Raw genomic sequence first — 24,673 nt, 5'->3', positions numbered from 1 at the left:
GGAGGCAGAACAGGAAGGATCAGGAACACCGGGCAGTCCTCTCTGGCCAGTCTTCCTCTCAGTCCTCCCCCAACCCACAGCCTATCTCCACAGTCCACCCCACATTTTCTAGATTCCCCACCTCTAGTTCACCCTTTCAGGCTATACATTGGCCCCCTGCTTCCTTGAGGGTGCAAGGGAGGGGCAGAACTTTCCTCAGCCTCCTGTAACCATCTCTTTATCACCTAATCTCTGCAGTCTGTCTCTTAGCAGACTATCTCAGGATCTCTAATTCCTGTCCAACCCTACACCTCCTCAGCTAACAGCCTTCAGGTCTCGCTCTTTGCAGTGCCTTAGGACACTGGAAGAAGCCAGCAGTTACTATGCTAATGGTCTGTTACTGACTCTATCCTGTTTAACCTTTGTGAAACAAACTGCTATCTATCAGCTTAAAGCATTTCCTAGTCTCTGCGTGTGGAGGTTGAAGCAATGACTCCAGCTTTTCGTGACTCCCAGCACCTGTGCCCCTTGGGACTGATCTTTGAAGCTCAGAGCAGTCATGTGACTGACGTTGGTCTGGGATCAGAGCAAGCTCAATGAAAAAGAGCCTGAGCATTTCTGCCATTTCTCTTCACCTGCCCTGCCCCAGGGCCGAGACAGAGGAGCACTGGGAGGAGGAGGGAGAAGGGAGACAATACTGAAGACGCCATCCCTGCTGGGTCCTCCTACAGCAGCCACCTTCTGGCCAACTTGCAAGTTTCTGTTGAAGGGCCAGATTTCCGCCAAGGTCAGGAGACTCATACCCAGCTTGCCTCATGAGAACCCGTACACAACTGACATTTTACTCTACTACATTTGGTGGTAGTTGGTTTGCTATACAGTAATAGAAACCAATTTGTCTTCTAAGGAGCTCATGCTATCACCATTGTCCTTGGTAATTCAGGTTCTACCTATTGCCGTAAAGCCCGAGCTGTCCTCTCACTCACACACATCTGCGAGGTGCTTCTTTTCCTTTTCCTCCATGTCTCCTCATTCACAGTACAGACCAGGCACAGTGGCCTAGGCTGCGGTGTACATAGGGTAGTTTATTCTGCCTCCTCTTTCTGTACAGTCAGTGTAGAAACACAGCCTGTGGTAAGCACAAGGAGGCCTTGAGTGACGCTTCTGTAGGTGACTCTCTATCCCCTTAACAGAGTCCAGATGTCCCCCTTTCACTTGGAGACATCCACAACCTCCCATGTAGAGATCACCCATCTGTAGGGCAGATGCTAAAGGAGAATGGTTTGTGTCTCGGGGCTCAATATCTGGAGAAGGCTAACAACTGCAGCACACTAAAATGCACGACAGAGGGTAACAGCATTTGGTGACAGTGGGGCCACAGAGGGTCTCTGGAGTCGATATTTAAGATGCACAGATATTTGAAAGAGGAGGCCAGGTGAGATGGCTCATGCCTGTAGTCCCAGCACTTGGAAGGCCGGGGCAGGACTGAGTTCCAGGGCAGCCTGGACCATATAGTGAAACTCTGTTTCAAAAACAACAAAAACAAAATGGGGAGAGAGGAGAGAGAGGAGAGAGACAGAGGAATAGAGAGAGAGACCTGGTGGGCATTTCAGGTAAAATTGTAGAATCCAGGGACTGGAGGGGCAGCTCGCAGAGACTTGTGTGCCACACTAAGGCCTTGGGAAACCATCCTAAAGGCACTGAAGGGAAACTGTTGAAAAGAATTGGGGATGATCTAATTTGAGTGAAAGACGGTTTGTCCTGGCAGACTGTGAGGAAGGGGCAGGAGGAGCCATGCTGAATGAAGAGGCCAGAGCGGAGCAGAGCCGACTACAATGTGGCTTCCATTTGTTAATGTCCACAAGAAGACTCTCAACCTCTCTGAGGTCTAATTTTCTTCAGAGGAAAGTGGGGAAGGCAATGTCTACATGTCTGGAATGCGGGGATTTAAGGGATACTGTCTGGAGCATGCTTACCCATGACACACAGCAGCTGCTTTGCAGTGGCTGTTAGTGAGAATGTCACTGCCAGCCAATGGTCCCAGGACCCAGCACTGGAACCATTCTCAAAAGCCTCTTCAGGAATGTGCTGGGTGCGTGGACATAAATCCCCACTGTGATGTGCGGCCACTTCCTGTCACCTTTCAGCTCAAACCAGATCTTTCCTCAACTGTCAGCACTTCTCTTTTTAGCTTAAAGAGGGGAGACAGCTCTGTGCTTAGGAGCATGTGTTGCTCCTACAGAGAACGAAAGTTGAATGACTCACAGCTGCCTGTTAACTCTGGTTCCAGGAGATCTGACTGACACCCTCTTTTAACCTCTGTGGGCACTTACATGAACACACACACATATACATGGACAAACACATACACACACTTAAAAAATAAACAGCCAGGCAATGTGGTATATGCCTTGAATCCTAGCATTTGGGAGGCAGAGGCAGGTTGATCTCTGAGTTTGAAAGTAGTCTAATATCCTAAGTTCCAGGCCAGTCAGAGATGCATAGTGAAGCTCTGCCTCAAAAACAAACAAAATAATTCTTGGGCTGGCGAGATGGTTCACTGGGTTTACTGAGGCACTCCTCCTCCAAGCCCGACAACCTGAGCTCCATCCTTGGGACTCACAAGGTAGAAAGAGAAAACAGACTCCTGCAAGTTGTCCTATTGAGTGCACTCAAGCACGCAAACACACAAATGTACACACATGCATGCACTCACATGCACAAACACATACACACACTGAGTAAATAGCTAAATGTCACTTAAACATAAAACAAATCTTAAAAAAAAAAAGACGTAAGCAGATAAAAATACGACACAGATTTCAATTGTGAAATTCCTATGAAACAAAGAGAAGGTGGACTTGGACCTTTTTTCTAAGTCTGCTGATATGGCATAAAGTAGTATTTTAATGCAAACCTTCTAACCTGCTACATCTGTACAAAACAAAGTGGCAGTGTCCCTCTGGGGCCTTGTTTGGAATGAGTAAAACTCACCTTTAAGAAGAAAGGCATGAAGGAGAGTTTGATTCCACGAGCCAAAGCAACAGGTTTCAATTCTTCTCTAAGCTTAACTAGTTCAGTAAGGTCAATCTCATCGCAATACCCAAAGTGGGGGATCTTCAGGGCAGCAGACATGGTCTTGACCATTGCTTTTTGGAAGCCTAGAAGAAACTCAATCATTTTATATAAATCTAATAATATTAGTTTTCAATACAAAATAGAAAAACTGTACCATTGCATTATTATAATTTCATGATGAATTTGAAATTTTCTGTTAATGAGAATTGAAAGTCAGGTATGGTGGTTCGTGCCTTTAATCCCAGTGTTGCGGAGGCAGAAGTGGGAAGATGTCTGTGAGTATGAAGCCAACCTGGTCTATATATCAAGTTCTTGGGCTACATAGTGAGACCCAGGCTCAAAAGACAATCAAGATCATCATACGATGTACATGCGTCTCCTAAGGTAATCCCCGAACAATTCATCACTGCTTCATATCAGTGCTATTCATGCTGCACATACTGTTTCATACTACTACTACTCCTGTTACCTGTTACGGGCTCTGTCCGGTCTTTGCCCGTGAATACTGGAGGCTTTGATATCGGCGTGGGAAGGGTCCTGTCTTTGGGCTGTGGGGGAGGTGCTGTGATTTCCGATTTTGGTGAGGGAGGCAGTATGGCTCCTGTCTGTTTTTCCAAAAAGTTGAGAATATCTTCCTTAAGTATTCTGCCATCTTTTCCTGAGCCAACAACTTCACTCAGCTTAATCTAAAACAGAACACATATTAATGTTAAAAATTAATAAGCCTACCACCAAAGTTTAAAGTGCACGCTTAGTCTCAACACTCAGAAGACAGAGGCAGGCAGATCTCTGAGCTCCAAGCCAGCCTGGACTAAAGAGTAAGTTCCAGGACAGCCAAGGCTACACAGGGAAACTGTTTCAAAAACCCAAAAGAAGAAATATATAAAGAAGTGGGATCATTTAAAGGTAGACTTTGAGGAATATTTTCATCATTTAGGAAATTAGCCTTAGGACCTATGTATGTGGTTGTTACTTTATACACACTGTTACTCATTGGTCCATTTAATTCTCCAAGTCTCTAAGTCTTTTTGTTTGTTTATTTGTTTCTTTCTTTCTTTCTTTTTTTTTTTTTTTTTTAAAGACAGGTCTCTCTGAATAGTCCTGGCTGGTTTGGAACTTAGGGAGTAGATCAGGCTGGCTTTGAACTCATAGAGATCCACCTGTCTCTGCCTCCTGAGTAATGGAATTAAAGGTGTGGGTCACCGTGCTCTGCTCGCTCATAATTTTTTTTTTTTAAAATAAGGTTTTATTTCTTTGTTCTGTGTGTCTTGGCCTGCATGTATATCTGTGTACCATGTGTGTGCCTGGTGCCCAAGAAGGCCAAAAGAGTGTACCGCATCCCCTAGGACCAGAGTTACAGCCAGCTATTGGTTGACATGTAGATTGTGTGAATCAACTCTGGGTCTCCTGGAAGTGCAGCAGGGGATCTTTACTGCTGAGTCATCTCTCTGCCAGTCCTTCTCATACAATTCTTATTGCTTATTAATGAAACTCACTATTTTGTATAACTAATATATGTTGATTTTTAAAAGATATGAATGTGATAGGTTGCTATACTGGTTGGTTTTGTGTCCACTTGACACAAGCTGGAGTTTTCACAGAGAAAGGAGCCTCAGTTGAGGAAATGCCTCCAGGAGATCCAGCTGTAAAACATTTTCTCAACTAGTGATCAAGGGGGGAGGGCCCAGCCCATTGTGGATGATGCCATCCCTGGGCTGGTAGACCTGGGTTATAAGAAAGCAGGTTGAGCAAGCTAGGGAAAACAAGTCAGTAAGTGACATCCCTCCATGGCCTCTGCATCAGCTCCTGTTTCCTGACCTGCTTGGGTTCATGACCTGATTTCCTCTGGTGAAGAACATCAATGTGAAAGTATAACCTGAATAAACCCTTTCCTCCCCAACTTGCTTCTTGGTCATGTGCAGGGATAGAAACCCTAAGATAGTTGCCTAGCCCAGTTGTCATCAGGGAGGCTTCCTCTGGCCGCTGATAGGAGTGGGTGCAGAGACCCACAGCCAAACGTTAGGTGGGAAGAGAACCCTAATTGGAGATCTCTACCAAGTCCCTACTCTGGGAACTAGAGAAACCCCACAGAAGATAGAGAGGAAAAAGTGAGGAGCCAGAGGGGTCAAGGACAGCAGGAGGACACGGCCCACAGACCAACTAAGCAGGGCTCACAGGAGCTCAAGGACACTGAAGAAGCAATCACAGAGCCTGCATGGTCTGCATTAGTCCTCTGCATATGTTTTTGTGAGCCTCCAAACAGTGGGAATGGGCGTGTCTCTGACTCTCTTCCCCTGCTCTAGGGACTCTTCCTCCTACTGGATGGCTTTGATATAAGGGTTTGTGCCTAGCCTTATGATATTTTGTTGTGCTGTGCATCGCTGATGTCTCTGGGAGGCCTGCAGTTTTCTGAAGGGAAATGAGGAGGAGTGGATCTGGGCTGGGGGACTGTAGGACAACAGGGCCTGAGAGGGGAAACTGTGGTAGGCATGGACTGAATGACAGAAGAATACATTAAAAAACAAAAACAAAATATGAATGTAAATTAGAGCCAGAGAAGCCAGGCGTGGTAAGCCAGACTTATACTCTTACCATTTAGGAAGCAGAGGCAGGAGGATTGTGAATTGAAGGCCATACTGGGCTACAATAGCAAGTGTCAGAGCCTGAGATTAGCCTCTATTTAAAACTCCCCCCTAAAATGGGCTAGTGGTGTAAATCAGTTTGTGGACCATCTGCCCTCGAGCACGCGAGGCAGAATGCATCATAGAGTGCTCCTCTGAACACTGTGCTCTCAACAAACTGAACCGTCCTAACGTTTCCACAGTTCCAATGTGCGCAATACTAACTTTGGGGTTTTCTTTTCCCACCATGGTAACAACTACTCTCAGAAATTCTCTGCATCCCTGAGCAGTGGGAAGAACTCAGCTGTGTAAACAGAACTCCCCTTGGCCGCCCAGGTCTGCTGTTTCCTTTGGGTTTGGACAGGTTAACACACCTCCCTGTCCTTTGTCACCAGCAAAACAGTAAGAATGCAAACACCCTGAAGGGCTGTTGTAAGAATCAGATATGGTGTCTGGGGCCTGGCACACACATGCTTGAGGTAATGAATGGGATGGCTGCTGAGTGGCACCAGTGTTCTGAGGCGACAGTCCCTGGTAAACTCTGGCCTCACTGCACCGCCAGCTGTGTAACTGCACTGGCAACTTTCCCACTCTGGTTGCACAGTAGCTTCTTATCTGAGAGGTTGAGACATCTAAATTCCTATCAGTGTCAGGGAGCCATGCTGCCTGGCCTGTTAGCCACTGCACAGTCACAGAATAGGCTACAGTCTGGATCTGGAATGTCCCCCAAGGTCTGTGTTCAAGGCTTGTGCTCAGCAGAGAATGATGGGGATCGCCTATAATTCCAGCTCTCAAGACTGAGGTGGAAGAATTGAGATTATGAGGATAGCCTGGGCTACATAGTGATTTTGAGGCCAGCTTGGACCACGTAATGAGAGCCTATCTTTGAAAAAATAAAAAGCATACATATATAAAAACAAGAAATGAATGAAATAAAGGACTGGTTTAATTTGGTGGAATTAGGAAGGACAACGTGGAGACTTTGAGTTGGAGCCTACGGGGAGATTTTCCAGTTACTACGGGTGTGCCAGTGTGGGACCTTTGCAGCTCCCAGCTGAGGAGAGTAAGCTCCCTCCTCTGTGCACTCCCACCATGATGTGCAGCGCCACCCCACAGCTAAAACAAGAGGGCTGATTGCTTGTGAACTGAAAACTAGGAGCCAAATGAAACACTTTGGGGTATTTTGTTGGCGTTATGGGAAGCTGAGTAACTTACAGATGGACAAAGACAGTACAAACCTCCCGTCTCAGCGGTGTATTTGGTAGAGTCTTGTTACCACATCCGTGTCTGCCCCATTCTTACTCTCTTCCTTTTACAGACTTTTAGTGTCATTTCTCAGTAGCTTATTTTTTGAGACAGGGTCTCTCACTAAATCTAAAGTTTGCCAGTTGAGACCAGGCTGGCTCGCCAGTGAGCCCTAGGGACCCTCTAAACTCTCCGTCCTCACGTTGGAATTACACATGTGCACTACCACGCCAAGCTTCCTGTGTGGGCGCTGGGGTCATACTCACGTCCTCAGCTCTGTGCAGTAAGCATTTCACCGCACAAGACACCTTATCTCCCCAGCCCCAAGACACTGGTATTTAGAAATATTTAAGAAATGTTAGCTGCTACTGCTACTGGACTCCGGGAAAGGAAAACACAGCACATTATTCAATTAATATGAAGTGTAAAGTTCATATTGTCATTTCTTCCTGGTGCTTTTAATTTATTTTTATTGGTGTAAATGATTGTGTGGATTTATGTCACATGTGTGCGAAGTGTTATTAGGTGTCAGAAGAGAGTATCAATCAGATACAGTAGAGCAGGAGTTGATGGGAGTGGTTGTGAGCCATCCACCCCAGGACTGGGACTAGAACCCTGGTCTTCCGGGAGCAGCAAATGCTTTTAACAGTCCAGCTATCTCCGACCCTCCCAAGGGCTTCTGTGCCATGATTACTTTACAAATGGAACTGCTTTCATTAATCCCAGTTCAAACCATTTCACAGAGAACTCCCCCCCCCCCCCCAGAAATACAAATGTATACTTTCTATGTAGTCTCGAACTTCCATTTTAAGAAGACTTACATTGTTTTCCATGGCCAGCCGACGAACTGCAGGCGTTGCTAGTGTTTTCTGGCCTTTTATCTCTTGGTGAGTGTGCTCATCATGGGACACAGCGGGGGTTTCAACAACATCTTCTTCTGAATCTGGAAGCAAGGTTAGACAACTTCAGTCTGAAACACCTCTTCAAAAACTTAGTGGCAGGGCTGGCCAAAGGGCTGTGCTAGTAAAATGCTTGTTATGCAAGCATAAGAACCTGAGTTTGGCTCCCCATAAATGTCAGCACCCCATTAATGTCAGGTGTGTGTCTGAAGGGGGAGACGGGGAAACAAACATCTGGAGCTCATTGCCCAGTGATCAGGACTGAACTGATGAGCCCCAGGTTCACTGAGACACAGTCCCTCACATCAGGTAGGAAGGGATTGAGGAAGACATTGGTTATCAACCTCCACATGCATGCTCACACACACACACACACACACACACACACACACACACACACACACACACACACTACAATTACTGGTCTAGAACTAACTCTGGACTGCCTCATATGTGTGGAGCAGGGTAACACTGAAAAGTGCTGTGGGATTTTTAGGGTTGGGGTGAGTTGCCCGTAGTTCGTCACAGGTGTGCTCTCTCTCCCGAAACCCTGGAGCTCTCCCTCTACTCTTGTTCTCAGAGGTGACACATGCTCCTACACAAAATCCTGCTGTGATGTGTCACCACTGGCCATCTGCACAGAGGCCAAGCCAGGGAACATTCCAGATCTGAGACACTGAACCTGCAACCCTAGTATATTAGATGTAAGTTTTCCAGACTCTACTTTGTGCTCTAACTGACCAATGTTCTGGACCCCAATCATTAGTCCCTGAGAGAGCTTCAAAGTTTGCAGGAGGCAGATATCAGACAAATGAACTCTGATTGTATAGGTTTTTGCTGTGGTATCGGATTGAAGGATAACCAGGTATCACAGAAAATCTTCTCAGTTTTCCTAATTTTCTGCTCTAAATCCCCAACCCAGATTCCATAACTTGGAATTATCTTTTTTGAGACAGAGTTCCTCTGTAGCCAAGGATAACTTTAAACTCGCTATGTAGTTTAAGCTGGCTTCAAACTAACAATCCTCCTGCCTCTGCCACACAAGGTCTGGGATTATAAGTGTGTGCCACCATGCCAGGCAGGGACTATTTTATATTGGGATTCAGCAACAAAAGGAACGCAGAAATGAATGCAGCCAGACTTACTCACCCTTTAAAGCCTCTGTCTCAATGTCTATCAGTGGTTTCCCCACATAAGCGATATCATCTAGATTGTAATAGAGCTTCTTAATGACGCCATCGTAACGGCTGGTGATGGTGACAGAGGCCTTGTCACTTTGAACTTCACAGATGCTGTCAAATTGAGACACCGTATCTCCTTCTTTTACATACCTAGAAGAGAGACACAGACACTTGCACATGAATAGTCATGATTACAAGTCATCCTTGCATGTTTATGCAATGCCACTGGAAGGTACATCAAAAGCCATCTTCCTCAGCACTGACGCCCGGATGTTGCACCAAGAAGAGATGAAAAGACTTTCAAAGTTTCAGACAAATCCCTAACAAATGATAAAATTAAAAAAACAAAACAAAACCCTTTATCTTAGTGTTTAATTATATATTTAGGTATATAAGTTCTTCTTTTAAAAGTGATTTGTTTATTCTATTTTATATGCATTACTGTTTTGCCTGCATGTATGTCTGTGTGAGAGTGTCAGATACCCTGTGTCATGTAGGTGCTGGGAATTGAACTCAGGTCCTCTAGAAGAGCAGCCAGTGCTCTTAACTGTTAAACTATCTATCCATTCCTATTAAACAAGTTCTTAAAATGTTATATTTGATATTATATATTGATTATTATCAATATATCATATTATCAATATTATATATATTATAATATGTATTGATTATATATTGTATATGTATATATATAAATATTTATTTCCTTTTGTTGTATAATACTATGTAATGAGCATCCTTAATTAGAAAGTACAAAATTTGAAATTTTTTCTGTCCCAACAATGATGCTCAAAATGTTGGATTCTAGATACCCAAAAGCTGAGGCCTAAGCAAGAATTCTGTAACCTACAATATAATATCTGAAGGAGTTTTGGTCCTAAATATCTCAGATAAATTATATTCAACTGGTATTAGCTTCAGATCAGACTTACAGGGTGAACACTGGTTTTAGAAGTAAGTCACATTGATAAGGATGATGGTGATGTTGTCAGTAGGCATCCTTTGAGATTTTCACTTACTTGAATGTCTCCCCTTTCTGCCTAGTCCAGCTGCAGTCTTAAAAAACAAAGATAATGCTCCAAACTGAAGGACAAATGGGAAAATGATGTCCAGTCAAATAGAAAATAGCAACAAAGGGGCCGAAAGATACATGACAAAAGGCACCAGATTCTGCAGTTAAAGACCGAGTAAAGTAAAAATGTGCTGGGCGAGGGCTGGGCAGCTGATGCTCTTTGGTAGAGGAAAGAACCCATGAATCTGAGGGTCAGTCAGTTGGCATACTTTTCCAGTCTGAGGAATGAAAGGGAAAATAAGCAGCGTTCAGTGACCTCCGAGACGACGTCATAGAGCACAGTCACACACGTGCCGGGCTCTCAGAAGGAAAGGAAGGACACAGGGTCAGAATGATAGTTCAAGAAGCCGAGCATGGTCACACAGACTTGTGATCCCAGCACGAAGATGGCTGAGGCAGAAGGATCAGGAATTTGAGGTCAGCCCAGGATGCATGGTGAGACCCAGTTTGAAAAAAGAAGGAAAGGAAGGAAGGAAGGAAGGAAGGAAGGAATCTTTTAAGAAATAATGACCTAAATGTTAAAGCTGAAACAGCTTGAGGACAGCACAGGTAAGAGCTTACATAAATAGGTTTAGGAAAGCCACCAACTGACAAAGAACTTCAAAAGATAGACGGCTTCTGCACACCTCAACAAACAGTCAACTTGTTGAAGAGGGAGCCCACAGAATGGGAGAGAATCTTTGCCAGCTATATACATCTGACAGGAGATTAATAGCCCAAACATATAGAGAACTCAAAAAACAAAGAGTCAAAAAGACAAAACTCATTAAGAAGGGGGTGGGGGTGGTAGGGCTGGGACCTAAACAGGGAGTTCTTAAAAGAAAGAAAAAAAACAAAAAGCTAAAAAATATTTTTAGAAAATGTTCATTTTTCGAAGCAATTAGGAAAATACAAATCAAACCAACTCTGAAGATTCATCTTACCAAAGCCACAGTGGCAAAGATTAACAACACAATCAACAGAAATACTAGGGGAGTGTGGGGCAAAGGAAACCCTCCCTCACTGTTGGGATGGCAAACTGGTCAGGCCACTTTGGCAGTCTCACATCTGGGGAGAATTCTCAAAAAGCTAAAATAAAGCTACCATATGAGCCAGCAGTACTACTCCTTGGCATCTGCCCAAAGGAGCCGCACATCCTACTTCAAAGATAATAGCTCGGCAGGTTATTGCTGACCTCGGCTGCATTCACAACAGCCAGGAAGTGAAAACAGCCTAAATGGCCTTCAGCTGGTGAAAGGATAAGTCAAAGGAGACACACATACGTTCGGAATATTACTCAGCCACAAAGAAAAATGAAACCATGGACGTTGCAGATAAGTGGGTGGAACTAGAAAAGGTACTGACTAAGGAGGACCAAACACAGACAGACAGACATCATGCTCTCCTTGACCTGGGGCTCCAAGCTCCAGCTCTTCAGTTGTAAGTACATACTCAGGAAAACTACAGAAACACACAAGGCAAAAAGGGACCATTTCTAGGGCAGGAGAGTCAGGAGCAACAGAGAGAACAGCAGGGCACATGGGATCTGATAGGGAAACCTGGAAAGATGAGGAGGTGGGAAGGAGAGAATACAAAAGCAGGAGAGGTACAGTAAAATAAGGATGTCTGGAAAGGCCACAAGAAAATTTTCCCATTTGGGCTGACGATGCTCCTTCCAAAGTCCAGTGGCAGGCATGAGAAGGCCTGTTTTGAGGTGTTGCTCAGAATTGTCAAGAGACGCCCCCAACACCACAGACCATTGCTATCACTCTTGGAACCCCTAGAGGTGGACTGTAAGTCTCTATTGTGGAAACGATGCTACACACTTCAGACACAGGCCCAGAGGCCCCTGGGCTGGAACTGACCCGAATACCTCCCCAGGAAGACCAGCTTTCATGGTGCCAGGCGTAACACATGCTTCCTACAGAGTCAAAATACAGAGTTGAGGAGCCCAGACCCTGTGGGTGTATCTATAGAACGCTCTCAAAACTGCCTTCTCGGTGTGCAAAAGGGGGCAGAAAGATGCTGAGTCAGAGGATCTGGAATTTGCTATAAGATTTGTCTCCTAGTAATGTCGGAAGCTATGCCCATAAACTTTCACCAGCATGGCTGCCTAAACATGAGCCAAACAAGGACAAGAACAGTAGTCATGGCAGGAAAGTGGACAGGAAGACTGAGTCCTCAACCCTACAAAGAACTACACACAACTAAGGAATGCTGAGACGGAGAAGCAGTGTCCCTAGAGAGAGTACAGTGGTTATCCATTAGCAAATGACAAGCTCTGAGAGCATAATAAAGTAGCTCTATATAGACTGAGCAGGTTCTATTTATGTATTTAAAAATTATGTGTATGTACATATGTATGTATGATATTCATATCCATATACAACACAGTTAATAGAAAGAAGCCATGAATTTGAAAAAGAGTAGGGAAAGGTATACGGAGACTTTGGAGGGAAGAAAGGGAAGGGGAAAATGATATATTATAATCTCAAAAATATAAGAGATAGTTTTACAAAATAAAATACTGGCTCAAAAATTGATGTGCATATGCAAGAAGTTAAGTTGATTCCAAAGATAAACTCAGAGATAGCAACAGTCACACACATCAAAATAAAATGACAAAAAGAATCTAGAAATCAGGAAAACAACCACTCATCTTTATAGGAAAGGCTTTTTAATCAGAAAACAAGAATTCTGGAAGGAAGAGCGATGATAGATTCAGTGAGTGAGTGAAAGGAAAGCCTGCCCTTCAGAATACTACACTAGAGTCTGTGTAGGGAGCTGTATTGGATTTGGAGACAAAGGGCCACACCCTAAGATGGCGCTGGCTTCTGCCCTCTCTAACTAGTAAACACCCCAAGAGCGCATGCACCTGTATCACACCACGTTAGTGACCAATTATGATGAGACACCTCAGCTGGTGGACGGCAGGGAGGATTAAAGGAGAGAGCCTCGCGGGCACGGGGCTCCCCCTCCACACAAGCATCAAGAAAGGAGTCCTGAATAAACCGCTGAGAGAAGAGCCTGGCCCTGTTGCGTCTTTTCCTTGCGGGACGAGGTTGGGCATGACAAGGCTGGTGCTGCGACTCACTGGCTAAGAGCCCTTGCTGCTCTTGCAGAGGCCCAGGTCTGGTTCCCAGCTCCTACATCAGGTGGTTCACGGTCACCTGGAACTCCAGCTCCAGAGGTTTTCTATGGTGATGAATTTGAGGGCACCTGCACTTTTGTGCACGTGCACACATACACACATGCTTAGGAACACTGACTGTTCTTCCAGAGGTCCTGAGTTGAATTCCCAGCAACCACATGGTGGCTCACAACCATCTGTAATGGGATTTGATGCCCTCTTCTGGTGTGTCTGAAGACAGCCACAGTGTACTCATGTACATAAAATAGATAAATAAATCTTTAAAAAGATAAAATCCTCTTCTTCCAAAGCAGAGAATGTTAAGTAGAGGAAGTGACATTCACCGACCCCAATCTGGGTCTTTAAGGAGTGGCACATAACAAGTAACCCAGCACTGTGGTCATAGGACGCTGAGGCAGAAGGATGGCAAGTTTGAGGCTAGCTTGGGTTATAGTGCAAACTCCTATCCTGAGGGGGTAAAAATAAAGAACTATGGTGGGGGGAGAAAACTCAGTTCAGTGCCAAGAGGTATTTCTTCCCAGAAAATGAAAGACACAAAATGATGGAGAAGGTCAAAGGCAGTAGAGGGTTTCTGCCTTTTGTATCAAGCATGTATGTATGCAGGTATGAATATTCACATACATGCATGCATCTATGTATCCATCTATACTATATCGCTTTTTAAAAGGTTTTTTGTTTTAATTGTGGGGGTTATGTAAGTCTAAGGGCACGTGTGTGGTTTCCTGTTGAGGCCAGAGGCAGAAGGTCTCCCTAGAGTGAAGTTACAGGCAGTTGTGGGTGCTGGAATTGAACTCAGGACCTCTGGGAGAGCAGCGCACACTCTCATCCACCAAGTCACTTCTCCAGTCCTAAATTTTTAAGTTTTCAGGAGAACTTTTTGATTTGTGTCTTATAAGCCTACAGGGAAGGGTTACCTTGCCACTACCATGTCAGGTGCCGTGGATCAAGCCAGGTTGATTAGCAGAGAGTTAGATGACAGGATCACTTTAAAATATCAGAAAGTATGAATTCACACATTAGATTCTCGCAGGTGGGCCGTGCGTAAGTCAGAGGCAGTATGTCTAATCTGCAGGCTCAGGGCGCTGGATTTGGTTGCTGTGCTGCTCTGGTTCTATATCAACTTATTATCTCTTAGAAATAACTCTGGTTTTTAGCTGAAGTAAAGAACAGTTACGTGATTTTTTTTTTTTTTTTAAAGTAACAAGGACTGGAGAGATGGCTCAGCCATTAAGGGCACAGGGTTCAATCCTCAGCAAACCTATGGTTGCTCATACCCATCTGGAACTCCACTTCCAGGGAATTCTGTGCCCCAGTTTGGCCTCTGAGGGTATCAGGAATGCACATGGGATACAGACATACATGCAGGCAAAACACGTATACATAAAATAAAGTAACAGCATTAATAAATCACATCAAAGAAAGTTATTTGTGGAACGACTTCTGCTATCAGCGTATTAGCAAAGAAGTTTCTCAATTTGAATCTTTTTGTACATTCAGTTTTCCATTGACTTACAATTACTCTGAGACTAACTTACCATTCTTTAATAGTTACTTCTCGAATCCCTTCTCCGATGTCAGAGAGTTTAAACTGAACAACCTGCCCCTGGAGCACTTCAAAAACAAATGGGAAAAGATCTCATTAAATATGTATTATCAATAGATGCTTTTATTTCTAAAATTAAAACATGTTCTCAAGCAGAGGCAGAAACTGTTCCATCCTATAGACAAAACCAACCAACCAACCAACCAAACAAACAAACAAAACCCCAAAACAAATACCCCAGCATTTTATACCTTTAAAGAGCATAAACACTAGAGATTTACAAAAATTACTTCAAGACACAGACCCACTGCCACAGAACTTATGTTTTCCAGCTTCCCAATTACTGTTCTTTGATAGGGTTATATATGTCTTTCCTAAGAAGTTCCTGATTGCTTGAAACAATACTGATGTACAAAAAATGGCCTATTATTGTTGTTAGTTCTTTGAGACAGGGCCTCACTGTGTACCCCTGGCTGCCCTGGAACTCAATATATAGACCAGGCTGGTCATGACCTCAGAAATCTGCCTGCCTCTGCCTCCCAGATGCTGGGATTACAGGCATGTACTACCATGCCTAAAAATTTCTAATATGTCCAAATCATGCTCTGCCAGATTATCCCTAAGGTTTTTCTTCCCTCTTCCCATTAGGCAGAGTCAAGAGAAACTTTAAAAGACAATGAGTGGAAGTCAGCAGGTACTTTAACATATACCCTACACGTCTTATTTGTGTACTGATGTGTCCCTAGGGCAGTGTGCCTGGCACACAAACACTCTTCAATAAATGCTCACAAAGAAGTGAGTTCCAGGACAGGCAGAGCTACACAGTAAATTCCTATGTTAAAAACAAGCAAAAAGGAGCCACGTCACCTGCAGATGATGAACACAGAGACCTAAGTTCATGAAAAGTGTTTACTGTATAAGCAGGAAGTCGCTGTCCCTCCTGCAGTGCCTTTACCTTCTCTGGGAAGTAACAAGTGATCAGGGTTAGAAAATGGAAGTCGTTGATTGAACAGAGTGAGCTTAGTGGAAGAAGGGTTGCCTCCATGTGTGAGGCCCTGGGTTTTATCTTCAGTACCGAAACACACACACAAGTACTTTTTGTTTGCTCCAAGTAATTGTTTCCAAGGCTCACTGCCTTTGTCTGCTAACCTAGTCCTAACCTTGGAAGCTTTTACCTTCTGTACAATCTTATCTAGGCCTAGAATGTTCTCAGCCTCAGGACTTACTGCTGAGTAAGCTCACCCTTTCTTGTTCTTTCTGATCTGTGGCTGGCTGGTTCACTCACCTTTTCTGACTCTAACTCGTCTCCAACCTCACTCACTGAATCTGGCTTCCCTCAGTCTTTCCTGAATTGTCTGCTTGGCCTCACGACAACTTTAGAGATCTGTTCTAACTGTCTGGCTCCTTCTCATTCTCTGACTTGTTCTGTCTTTACCCATGTCTAGTTTGTTTTTTCTGTATCCTGTTTCTGTAAAACTGTCCCAGTAAAACTACCTCCTTTCCTTTTTTTTCTTTTTCTCTCTCTTTTCTGTGGTGCTTTCTTAAGTGGTCTCTTTTTCCTCTCTCTTCTCATGAGAGTTTTTTCCTATTCTGTCAAATCTTTCTCTGACCCATTACTTTAACTGCCACTCAATTAGATGTCACTCTCAAACATGAGTACTTCCTTCAACAAACCTTACCTTCATGGTTTGGGATTAAAGGTGTGTACTAAGGGTGTGTCTGTGTTCCAGCCAGAGGGATTAAAGATGTGTGCAAGGACTGAACTAGACACAACTAGAAACAGTTTTTTCAGTAAACAACTCAATCTTGGGTGTAATCAAATATTCTTCAACACACACACAAAGACACATGTTCCACCCACACAATTACCAAAATAAGTTACTATACATATTGTATATGTGGTGCTAAAAATAATATATATAAAGCAAATTTGTGTGCATATAGAAATAGATACAAATCTCATCAAAAACGACAGTGCATGTAAAGTTTACATTGTCTGTGACCATTGAGGGTGACATATAAAAGTGTGGAAAGTTGGGCAGAATCTGCCTAGACTTCCTGCTTTTCACTGTCAGCACACACTAAGGCCCCTGGACCTGCCAAATGCTTAAGTAAATAATGATGCCAGGGTCTTTGTTGGGGTTCTCAAAAGAGTAGCAGATAAAAACCTCTTATGCCTTTGCCAAATCTAATACTTGAGGCCTTAAGTTATTTACTGAGGCTGGGTAGCCAGGAGAAAGGTAAGCAGATAAAAGCCAGGGAAGTCTCTACCCAGTCAGGGTGATTATGTCATGCCATTGTAACAGCAGATTGTCACACCTCTCCAACAGAACGGCTGTGCACAAGGATATAGAGATGATTCTATTAGACAACAATTTGCCTTAACTCAGGAGGTCACACCAGTGCTAATGATTGCACCTAGAACATCAGAGAATAAACAACAGATGACCGGGTATAACCCAGCCTCAACTGTAAAAGGATGCAAGCATGGGGGGGGGGCAGGGGAGGGATACTGAAGGGAGTGGGATGGGAAATAGGAAACAGATAGAGGTGGGAAGAACAATGCTAGAAATACAGGGTCAACGATTTTACTTTGGTTAAGTCTTCAGTTACTAAGGAAAAGAATCGATAAAGATAAGGACACTATTGACTCACCGGCTGCGGTTCTCAGGGAGTGACGAGGTTGACTGTACTTGAGCAATGGAAAACCCACAGAACACACACATGTTGGCTTCAAAATGTGTGTGTTATTACATGTTTGAAAATAACGAACACGGGTCTACCAAAGAGAAAAGAAAACAAAAGGAATTTATAAATCTTCAGAGGTGGGGAATGAAACTTACCAACAGTATGTGTCCCATATGCAGAAAGCTGAGGGTTTACTAGCTTCTCCCACCAAATAAAAGTACACATTATTTTAATGTCTATTTAAGTACACACTGAAATTTGTTTGGTTCTGCCTTAAGCTGATGCTCATGTTCATAACAAATTATCTTTGCAAATCCAGAATACAGCAGGAATGAATACAGATTCAGCAGCAGGAACAATCAAGGCCGATAAAACTGATTATTTTCTAAATTACTTCAAGCTCAAACCATAGAGAAACCATAGGCTTACGTCAGATTACTCCCACAGCATCACATAAGTTCACATGTTTAAAACCACTGTCCTATGGATAGACTCGCCTAGGTTGTTCCACTTTCTGAAACAATGCTATGAAGGAAACCTGGGACTGCAGATGTAGCTCAGTGCAAAGCAGTCAGCTAGCATGCATGGGCCCCGAGTTCATCCCCAGGACTAGAGAAACCACCACCACCACCAAAACACTCCATCCACAGTGATTATGAACATTTAAGTCAATGAAAAACATACACTAAGTCCCAATGCTTTGTTTTTTCACGTTTGTTTCTCCTCTCAGTACTTGGGGGCTCTTGGCATGCCCAAATGGTTTTCTTTCTGTTTTAAGAGATGTTAATTTTTTATGTGTATGAGTGTTTGCCTATGTGTATCTATGTGTGCTATGCGCCTGCCTGTTATCCAGAGAAGCCAGAAGAGGGTGTTGAATCCTCTGGAGTTATGGAGAGTTGTGAACTGTGATATGGGTGTATCCTGGGAACTGAAACCCAGCACGCTGGAACAACAGCCAGTGCTCTTAAATACAGAACTGCTTCTCAGCCCTCTCATTGGTTTGATTATTTTAATTTATAGATGACTCTGTTAACTATCTTTAAAATGCCTTGGTATGAGTCAAAGCATGTTAGGCCTAAATACACTCTACTCAGTATATCAAAACCTAAGTGTCCTTATAATCTATCCTTAAAGTTATCCTTTCCATGTTATTAATATCCAATAACTACACCCTTTAAATACAGACAACAATGACTTCTAGCCTCTTTGTTTTTGAGAATACTGGTAGGTATTTAAAGCTTCCATTTATATACAAGTCACTTTCTTCTAGAGACAATCACAGGGGTTGTGTACATTAGTATTTGGGGTGTGGCAATAGGTCTCCTTATGCCGCCCAGGGTTAGCTTTGAACACTATTGCTCAAGTGGTCTTCCTACCTCAGTCTCTCAGACAACACACTTAATTTCACAAGTCATATTTTAATATGTGTTTATAAATAAAAATTTATTTTTTTTCTAAAAGCAACTAAAATAAAAAGTCTGACTATAGAATATACTTAAGTTCTTAATTTAAAAAATATTTGTTTTATGTGTATTAGTGGTTTCCTTGCATGCATATACATACATGTAGCACATGCATGCCTGATGTATGTAGAGGACAGAGAAGGAGTTGGATCCCGGGGAACTGGAGTTAAGGATGATTGTGAGCGACTGTGTGGGTGCTGGGAACCAAACTCAGATCCTCTTCAAGAGCAGTCAGTGCTCTCAACTGTTGGCCATCTCTCCAGCTCCTATATTTAAATTCCTGAGTGGCCGTTACTTCTGATTTCTGAAGGCAAACAAAAACTGATGGCTTCTTTCTTAAATTATGTATCTTATCTTTACCTTAAAGAACTCATCTTAAACCATCTCTTTCTGCCCATAAGTATGTGCGTGCACATGCGTATGTTTGCATGTTCTCATATTTATGGGTGCATATATGTGTGCACATGCTTATGGGGGCTGAAGGTTGACACTAACTATCTTCTCAATGGCAGTCCATCTTAGATACTTCAGGAGAGGCTCTCACTGAACCCAGAGCTCACCATTTCAGTTAGGGGATTTCCTGTTTCTGCCTCCCACATGTGACTACAGGCAACCTCCCATGTTCACCTGGTAACATGTCCACCTGGTAACTCACTTTTATAATACCTATATCTGCACTTTTAATTTTACTATTGTCTGTATGTGTCTGTATGTCTGTGGTGAGTATGTGAGTGCACATATGTGGAGGGAAGAGAATAACTCTCAGGAGTCGGCTCTCTCCTTCCATCTTGTTTTGAGGCAGGGTCTCTCTTGTTGCTTCTGCCGAGCTGTGCTCCAGCCAGCTTCTGGGCCATTTTCCTGTGTCTGCTTCTCGTGTAGCCACGGGATTGCTGGGATTACAAATGTGCCTGATCAGATCCAGCTTTTGACATGGGTTCCAAAGATGAAACTCGGGTCCTCAGACCAGTGCAGAAAGTGCCTTTCCCCAGTGAGCCATCTCACCAGCCTCTAATGCCTATATTTAATCCATGATAAGAAAAATACGTAGGAGCCACAAAACTTTATGTCATTTAAGTTGACAACTTAAAGCTGAGCAGCTATTAACAGCACTCTCTTCTACACACACCCTGATTTGTTTTCCCTTCCCTTCTCCTTCAACATTCTCAACCCTGGCTCTTGGTCAACAAAAACGAAGTAACCACCTCTGCTTCTACAGATATAAAACGCAGAGGTGCTTAATGAAAATTATGATTTAAATAACATATTTCATACTTTAAAACTTCTGGAGAAAATTAGTCTAGAGAAAGCTCTCCCTTCAACAGCACAAGTCTAACTGAATTAGTAATAGATTGCACCGAGTGCTTGCACGCCATGTGCCAGGTACTTGAAGCTTTCATATACATCCCCTGGTCTCCAGCTCACATTGTCTCCTGGAAGGCGTACGATTACCCTCGTATGAGAAGCTGTCAGAGGAAAAGTTAGTTGTCCAGGTCACACTGCAATTAGGTGGCAAAATCAAGCTCCAAAGCCAAGTAAAGTTGACTTCAAAACTCAGGTTCTTCCTGATACATCACATTGCCAGGAGAAAGAATCCTTTCTTTCCAAGCTATAATCTGGGAGAAACAAATCTTTCTTTCTCCCAAGCATGGTCATGCGTGCTCTTATTATTTACAACAAGAAATTATAGGTCAAGAAAGTAGTCGTGGGGGAAGGCATAGTGAAATGGAGGAGGGTTAGTGTGACCTTGGAGAAGATTTAAATTGGGCCTCGCACACCGAGCATGAGTAATAAGGAGCAGATGGACACTTCTAAGGCACAGGAAATGAGGGAAACACAAAAACTGCAGCAGGAATTTGATCAGCACGGTGGCAGGAGCAGTGAGTAGCCTGATTTGGCTTAATCAGATTTGTAAAGGAACGGCAGGCTAAGGAATGGGAATATGCATTGGAGGGTGGGGGCCACATTAAAGACAGGATGAGGAAACAGTCTACTAATAGTTCATAGGGTAGGTTACTATAGGTAAAGAAAGTGGCCAAGGCAGGATCATAGTTGTCGACCCAAGAATCACGGGTTCCTGAATGACCTAGTCAGTAGGGACTGAGAAAAGGCAAGTGAGTTACAATGGCTATTATGTAAATAAAAGCAGAAGCCAGGGGACTGGAGAGGCGGTTCAGTGGTTAAGGGCACTGACTTCTCTTCCAGAGGTTCTTTTAATTCTGGGACTCAGAGGCAGAGCCAGGCAGACTTCTGTGAGTTCAAAGTCAACCTACTCTACAAAGGTAGTTCCAAGACAACCAGGGTTATACAGAGAAACTATCTCAAAAACAAAAACCAAACAACAAACAAAAGAAGTAAAACAAAAACTTCCTTTTCTGAGTCATTCAATAAACATTTATGGGCACTCACAGTGTATGGGGTGCTGTGTATGAAGGAAACACATGTGATTCCTGCCCACATGCAATGTCCAGCAGAATGAAAGATAAAGCAAAGTACTCGGGGCATTAACGCAGCCACACTGGGGTTCTAAGGGAACCTGGCTGGAGATAGTTTGAAGTAAGATTGGAGACTGAGTGGGTGTAACCCAGGAGAGAAGTGTTGCAGATGAGGCAAGAGTCTCTGAGGCAGAGGAAATGTATGAGCAAAGGTCTGGAACCAAGAGAGCACAGTATGTACTCCGGTAATTGTTTCATAGAGCTCTCTGTGCAGCAAGTGGGGGCACTGTCAGAGCTGGGGCTGGAGTGAGGTGTGTGTGTATACAATGTTACTTTTGCTTTAAACTTTTTTTCACCGATATCTATAACTGAGGCTCAGTAAAGTGGTTAAAATAATAAGAAACCAATTACTTTCAAGTATGGTACTGATGATCATGCAGTTAGGTGAAATAAACTGTATTTACAAAGGCAGACATAGAATGCTGTCTCATGTCAAATGGATGCATGAAACAGGAACAATTAAGGATGTGGCAAGAGAAATCAAGAGTGGGTGGTAAGAGACAATAACGTGTAGAATAAACAGGTTTTCAATAAAGAATGATACTTGAGAGGTTGGAGAAGTCAGATCATTAACTTTCTTAGTCACGTGACTTGGGGACCTTTTCTAAAAGATTAGTCTCAAACAAGAACACGGCACAATCTAATGTGTGCCTCATTTTATAAGATCATTATGGTGGGCCTCTGGGAAATGAACTACAAAAGAGGCCGCTCAGAGGCAAGAGGCCCAATTAGGAAAGACTAAAACATCTGTAATTAAGAGCAAGGCAGCAAATAGAAGCTAGATTTCTTCAGAGTTGGAAGCTAGAATCAAGAGAAACAGGTTTGAGGGGTCTATTCTGGAGCCCAGAGCCTGCATCCCTGAGGCATTATGGCACACAGTGAGATGGCTAAAGGCTAGCTTTTCCAAGCTCCCCTTGCTAGCAGTAGCCATGTAACAGTGTTCTAGCTGGTTATGTCCGCCTGGTTGTAGCCCTTCCTCTGTCTTGCCTTAAAGCTCCCTTATGGCTGCATGGAAAAGGTCAACTGAACTAATGAAATGTCAGCCCTGATAATGACAGCCACATACGTCACCTGTCGTCTATATGCACAGATGGTGTCCTGTTCATTCATTGGATTTGCGTTACCTGCAATTGAAAAACACTTCATATTGTGCAACGGAATCCCTTGGACAGCAGAATATGTGACCTATTTGGAGACTAGGGAATGTCAGGGAGCCACCAGCACCACTGGAAACTAGATGCGAAGGGGTGGGAAAGATAACGCAGGAAGTGGGAAAAGGGTGGAGGGCCAAAGCCAGGGAATTCTTCATTGTTGCTTTTCGAAGTAGTCACACATCACTTAATGACAGGTCTGTGTGAAATCCATTCACTATTAGACAATTTACCTATGTGCTCACCTTATGCTTACACAACCGAATGGCTTAACTTATGCCCACCTAAGCTGTACGCTAGCTCCTATACTATAAACCTGTCCAGCATGTCACTGAGCTAAGCACTGTAAGCAACTGTCACGCCCTTGTGTCTGTGGATCCACACACACCAAAAGACGGAAAAGGTCATAGCAAGTCTTCGGGTCTGTCGAGAACTTGTGGGAGCACTGTTGATGGAAGTCTTTGTGTGGTATTTAGAAGCTGGAAAGAAAAACAGGACAGCATAACCAATGTCTGAAGGCTAAGACTGGTAAGCTAGTGCTCGGAGTGAGGGAGAGCACTCGGAAGAGTTGCCAATAATTCCTAGTACGGTGCTGCTGACAAGAGCCCTCCTCTGCTGCCTAGCTTCTTATTTACAGTCTCCTTACTCACTAGCCTCCAGGAATTCCTCTCTGAGCCCCACTCCTCCACAGGTGTCCACACCAAAGTGTCACGGTAGCTCTGAACACTTGCTCCCTAATAGCACTTCTCTCTAAAGCCATGACTCTGTCTCCCCCCCCCCCCCCGTGCTCCTTTACTAGGTTACAATCTCAGGAAGAAACGGATGGTGGCTGTCTATTATAGGAATATGTCCAGTGCCCAATACACACAGCAAGCTGGGAAAAGGTTTCGAGAGATCAGGAGGCCACCATTAAAGGAACATCTAGGGAAATGGGTAAAGTCGGTATCCACGGAATACTTAATGGGATACATCCACAGTTGTTGCTAAAAGCCCGTGAGTGAGGGGGAACTGCAAATGGGGGTGGTAAATCGGTGATAAAAAGTTGGAACGACACGTAGCGTGGACCAAGGAGAGAAGTGCAGCCCCGAGAGAATCCCAAACTAGAGGGTACAGACTTCCTTTTCTCTTCCTGCACACCAAAGAATGCCTGTGGTCAGGTTAATAGTGCCAGCGTCTGGTGTACAGTGGGTACTAAACAAATCCCGAAAGAACTTATCTCCGTGTCTGTAGTGCCTATCATAATGCCTGACATCTAGAAAGTACTCAAGCAAAGTTAAGCAGGTGAAAGGTACCGCTGGGAGGAAAGCTAGTGGCCCAAAGCTAATCGCCAGAGGATCGTGCCTGGGGACGGGAAGGACTGTTTCCAGCCTTACTGGCGCGCCACCTTCCTTGCCCTTCTGATTTGCATGCATCCTTCCATCACTTGCTCACAGGACGCGAGGCACTCGGATCAGAAAGCAACACACCACTCCCGATAACATCTACCAAGTCACTCCTTCCCAACCTTAGACTCATCCAATCCTGCTTACCAGTCTGACAGCGTTCCGGCTCCAGGTCCTCAGCACACGCGCTGCAGCCATCTTACTCCGGAAATAGCCACCAGAGCACAGCTGGGAGAGACGCCTCCTCCAGGCGACCAATCTCAAGACGCGAGACGCACCTCCCTGAGTGGCCAATAGGAGAGAAGGAACGAGCCTCCCACTCGGCAGCCAACCATGGCGCGGGGCGGGGCCGACTGAAGCCCCCCCCCCTCCGTGAGGGGTAAGGGGATTGAGGGAGGGAGAAGGTACAAGTGGGGAGGAGGGCAGCTCAAAAAGGGTTTGGGGGTGTTAAGTACACGCACACCAACAACCAATCTTTTTAGTTCAGATAATGGAAATAAGTCATGTATAGGAGCTGTAGTGACATGGGTTCAGTCTCCAGCACTAATATCAAGTAGTTCATAACAGCCTACAGTTCTAGTTCCAAGGATCCGACGCCCTCTTCTGGCCATCTCGGAGCCCCTGCATGCATGTGCTGTACTTAACAGTTGCACCCACACATACATAAATAAGATTTGGGGGTGTGCTTTTTTAAGGATATGCAAGAAGAGACATTAATTGAAGACCTGAGGAGTCAGTAGTAAATTGTC

The 24,673-nt window shown here is 44.1% G+C and overlaps 1 protein-coding gene across 1 annotated transcript in view; it reads right to left on the bottom strand.

The window, feature by feature from the left end:
- The window catches only part of DBT (dihydrolipoamide branched chain transacylase E2), a 30,982-nt gene extending 6,856 nt beyond the window's left edge, over positions 1-24,126 (bottom strand). Inside the window, exons 1-7 of the mRNA XM_080916398.1 lie at positions 24,072-24,126; positions 17,404-17,527; positions 14,741-14,816; positions 8,972-9,153; positions 7,745-7,866; positions 3,527-3,743; positions 2,974-3,140 (exon numbers count right to left, since the gene is read on the bottom strand). Of these exons, the coding sequence (XP_080772524.1) occupies positions 2,974-3,140; positions 3,527-3,743; positions 7,745-7,866; positions 8,972-9,153; positions 14,741-14,816; positions 17,404-17,527; positions 24,072-24,122 (939 nt within the window). The 5' untranslated portion in view covers positions 24,123-24,126. The remainder of the gene's footprint in view (positions 1-2,973; positions 3,141-3,526; positions 3,744-7,744; positions 7,867-8,971; positions 9,154-14,740; positions 14,817-17,403; positions 17,528-24,071) is intronic.
- Between the last annotated feature and the right edge of the window lie 547 nt (positions 24,127-24,673).

The sequence above is a fragment of the Micromys minutus genome (assembly GCF_963924665.1).
Source record: "Micromys minutus genome assembly, chromosome: 4".
In the NCBI taxonomy this organism is placed as follows: Eukaryota; Metazoa; Chordata; class Mammalia; order Rodentia; family Muridae; genus Micromys; species Micromys minutus.
Note: the sequence above shows the minus strand (reverse complement) of the source record. Positions and strands in the feature narration are given on the sequence as shown.